This window comes from Cupressus sempervirens, chromosome 8 (genome assembly GCF_028749045.1).
Source record: "Cupressus sempervirens isolate cs-2001-9-10 chromosome 8, ASM2874904v1, whole genome shotgun sequence".
In the NCBI taxonomy this organism is placed as follows: Eukaryota; Viridiplantae; Streptophyta; class Pinopsida; order Cupressales; family Cupressaceae; genus Cupressus; species Cupressus sempervirens.
This window is the reverse complement of record NC_143125.1, coordinates 139,813,704-139,817,748: the sequence shown is the minus strand read 5'-3', so window position 1 is coordinate 139,817,748 and position 4,045 is coordinate 139,813,704. Positions and strand designations below refer to the sequence as shown.

The window sequence follows — 4,045 nt, the reverse complement described above, 5'->3', positions numbered from 1 at the left end:
GAAAGAAAAGAAAATACTATCTACCAAGATAACATCATATATTTTTAAATCAAGATTGAACACCATATAGATCCACAGTAATAACCCTTTAGTATTCAGATGCGGCTATCATTTTTACAAACTGTACAATTGACCAATTTTCAAAGAAAACATCATGAATTTTTCTAAAAATTTCAGCATTTTATTGTGATGATCTACATAGTTTGTAATCGAAAACAACAAAAAAATTGGAAAAAATCACTACTTTAAATTTGACTTTGTTTTGTCTTCTGTACATTTTGTCTAGAGATTAGCCTGTCCCTTAATATTCACCATCACACACGATCTAGTGCACACAGACCTACATATTCACCATCACACACGATCTAGTGCACACAGACCTACACTGCATAAGAAAAATCATAGAAAACATATATATATACATATATGGTTTTATCTGATTATTATAATAATCAAACAAAACCCTTGGACAACAACATACGAAGGACATAATTTGTACTGCAAGCAAGTTCATCATATCAGCCTCATAGCATGGTGATGATTTATTTAAGATAGATAATGGGCTTAATAATTAAGCCCATCTGGCCAACAAAGACATAGCACTGATGCCCAAAAGGAGAGCAATGTAAGACCAGAGCTGAAGTGCTGCGCTGCTCTGCATTCGTGCATTTAAAAAGTCTGCTGCAAGAAGATCCACCAGAGACATATATATCAGAATTCCTGCAGATGCTGAATAAAGCAATCCTTCAACGATAAGAGCAGTCGGACTGTTTTGATTATAAACCGATGAAATTGCTATTCCCACTGCAATTCCAAGTGGTGTAGTCACTGCAAAGAGTAATGCCATTATAGTAGTTGATCTATTCCTGAAACCTGCCTATTTTTCATCATCAACTTTGGCGGCATTAGTTATAAATGAAATAAGTGTGAATTGGATTATGTCTTTCAAATAAAATTGATTCACCTGAACTATACATCCTCCAAGACCCATTCCTTCAAACAACTGATGAAATGTCAAGGCTGCAACTAGAGGTCTTATTGTGCATGGGCTCTCAGATGCTCCCAATGATACTCCAATGATGACAGAGTGGGCAAGTATTCCAAGCTCCAGCACCTGTAACCGCCAACAACATGTGGTAATGCTTTATCATTGTAATGAACGTATAGATATGATTTGGTAAGATTTTTAAACCTATAGTTTGCTTAAAAGTTAGGGGAGTAGTGATTTGAAAAACATATATTGGTTTATTAAATCTATAAAAGATCTAACGGTTCAATTGAACGACCAATATTGTCCAAAGAGCCATTTAGTTGTATCCAACGATGGTGAGAAACCGTTTTACTAGACAGCTCAAGAAAAATAGCTATGCAGTAAAATGCTAGTGGTAAATTCATAGAAGATTGCATATAAATCAATGTCAGCAGAAATTTTGCTGTCTAAAACTGTTTCATTGTATTATTATGTCTTCTAATTAGCAATAATTCACTTTTGGTATCAGAATTTTTGCTGTTTAAAACTGTTTCATTGAATTATTATGTCTTCTAATTAGTAATAATTCACTTTTGGTATATCTAAATAAGGAATAAGTTATGGAGTTTTGATTTTTTTTTAAAGGACTTTTTCTTGAATAATAAGTCTTTTTGTCAATTGTGTACAATGAAACAAAAATGATTATAAGAATATGGTTTCAATAGAACTAGAGTTGGATGTTTGCAAACAATTGAATTTTCTAATTATGTTTTCATAATGCTTATTCATTCTTTCTTAAGAAGGATTTGGTCCTATTTAAAATCTCAACTTAACCAAAATATATTATCTAAATAATAAAATCAAGATGAATAAATAGTGGTCATATGATAATAATGCTTCCCCTTCTTTAAATTGTGTTCTTCCTTGTATGATCTTTGTATGAAAAAGTTAGTGATGTTCTAAGCTTGAAAGTTGGTATGATATTATAACCAAATGAAATGTGGTGATATATAAAAATATCAATTCATTTGAAGAAACCTAAATGATAGTTATAAAGTTAATCTAATTGATAATTATAAAGTTTGTCATCGAATAATAGAAAGCTCTGATTGACAACTAATATTTTAAAATGTGACAATTCATAAATATCAGCCAATTAAACACTCAATAAAAAATTGAACTCATGCAAATAAGACAAAGATTATTATGAACTATCTAGCCATTATACATAATAATGTTAAAAAAAGAACGTTGAAATTCTAATATTAGAGAGTAAAAATAATAATTTATTAATTAGTACTTCCCACTACAATTATTTAATTATTTGATAAAAACTCTTCCCGTCTTTAAATTAATATTTGAAAAAGAAAAAGACTGTTTGATAGTTGATGTATAATCCCACTACAATTTTTTTATTAAAATCCCTCGACGCCCATTGATTATGCAATTTGAGAAAGAAAAGAACCGTTCCATTGAGAAGGTTTTGCACTATATAAATAATATTTTTAAAGTTTATTATATTAAGAAGGTTGAAAACAGAGTCATCTTTGGACCAAGCAGTCCCATGCATTTCCGTTACATTCAAACAAAAAACAAAAACCTATTGATAAACTTTTCTATAACACAAATAGATATTGTAAATTTATTCTATTGAAAAGCTAACACTACCTGTGAAATGACACGATGACGTAGCAGAGAAGAACCAGATTCTTGATCCATGTTGTTACATCCATGTGAATGTAGGTGGTTTCCATGCTCTTCTTCCCTACCATTACTCTCTTCTGCATTAGATGTTTCTGCTACACCAATCTTTAGACCTTTATTAAAGTTAGCACGTTGGTAATATCCAGTAGCCATAGAATCAAGCATAAGACTTCCAACTGCAGCCATCATAGCTATAAAACCAGCAAATGGGAACTGTTCCCAAGCATTGCCCTTCAAGCATGAATTACCAAGAGACCCAAAAGCATCAGGAAGAATATGAGCAAAACCAGTAGCAAGTATAACACCTGAAGCAAAGGCCTTGATAACAAGAAACATATCATTATCTGGCCTCAAAACATTCACTTTTCTGCCCACAATAGGCAAGCCTACGCCTATTGTGCTGCCAACCAAAATACAAGCCATCGCTCCAAGCTTGAGATGTAGAGCAGCATTAGGGTTTCTACAAGGCTCTTCCTTGTAACATTCATTTGCAACCACCAAAATGGCTCTTGAAAAGAAAGAAAATAGCATGGCAATCACCCATAGGGCTGCCATGACAAATTATGAAGGGAAAACCAGGTTCACATGGAAGAGGTAATACAAGATTCATATGCTACTTTTTCTCACACACATAGAAGAGGAAAAACATAATTTAAATGCTTCTTTTTTTGACACCCACACTGTTGTAATGTTGTCATAATATCGAAATCTTCGTATCTCATAATTTAAATGCTTCTTTTTTTCACACCCACACCGTAGTAATGTGGTCATAATATCGACATCTTAGTATCTTTTGCTTTAGACTCATTTTCTTTTCATGTTCCATTAGAATTAGATTAACATGTTGATTCTCAGTGGGGTTGGAAAGCTGCATTTAAAAGGCTCATGACCGCGCACTAAGTCCCCTTGGACTCCTCCAATGACTTACACGTGTGCTTTCAATGCACGCTACACTCAACCTGCTGATTTTTAATTTCCCAAGCTACAGGCAGTTGGTAATATTTAACCTTTGAAGGATAATGAATAAATTCTCATACTGTTAAAGAGTCTTTTCCAATCACCAGGATCTACTTTATGATATTTCTAACCTTAGTGAAATATGTCATCATCCCCATATATAGGACTGTATAAGATACCAGATGAATTGGTTAATAATATTTAATTTCTTAAACACATTTTGTTCCAAGAATGTCTAATGCGTTAACGTCCATTCAATCGCTTGGCGGTATGAAGATAATAGATTTGACATACCACTTTCACAGGTTGTATGCACTCCTTTTCATTGCATTTGGAATCTGAAAGCAAATTTAACCAAATGCTAACGTTTGTGATGTAAATGGGGGTTGGAATCTGAAAGCAAATTTAACCAAA

At 32.8% G+C, this 4,045-nt stretch overlaps 1 protein-coding gene across 1 annotated transcript; it reads right to left on the bottom strand.

Annotated features, from left to right (window-relative positions):
* Positions 1–227: 227 nt before the first annotated feature.
* LOC149541941 (zinc transporter 5-like) lies at positions 228–3,407 on the bottom strand. Its single transcript, XM_089796140.1, has 3 exons — positions 2,639–3,407; positions 965–1,114; positions 228–877 (listed from the first exon to the last, which is right to left on the bottom strand). The coding sequence occupies exons 1-3, from the start codon at positions 3,227–3,229 to the stop codon at positions 572–574; spliced, it is 1,047 nt and encodes a 348-aa protein (XP_089652266.1). The 5' UTR covers positions 3,230–3,407; the 3' UTR covers positions 228–571.
* Between the last annotated feature and the right edge of the window lie 638 nt (positions 3,408–4,045).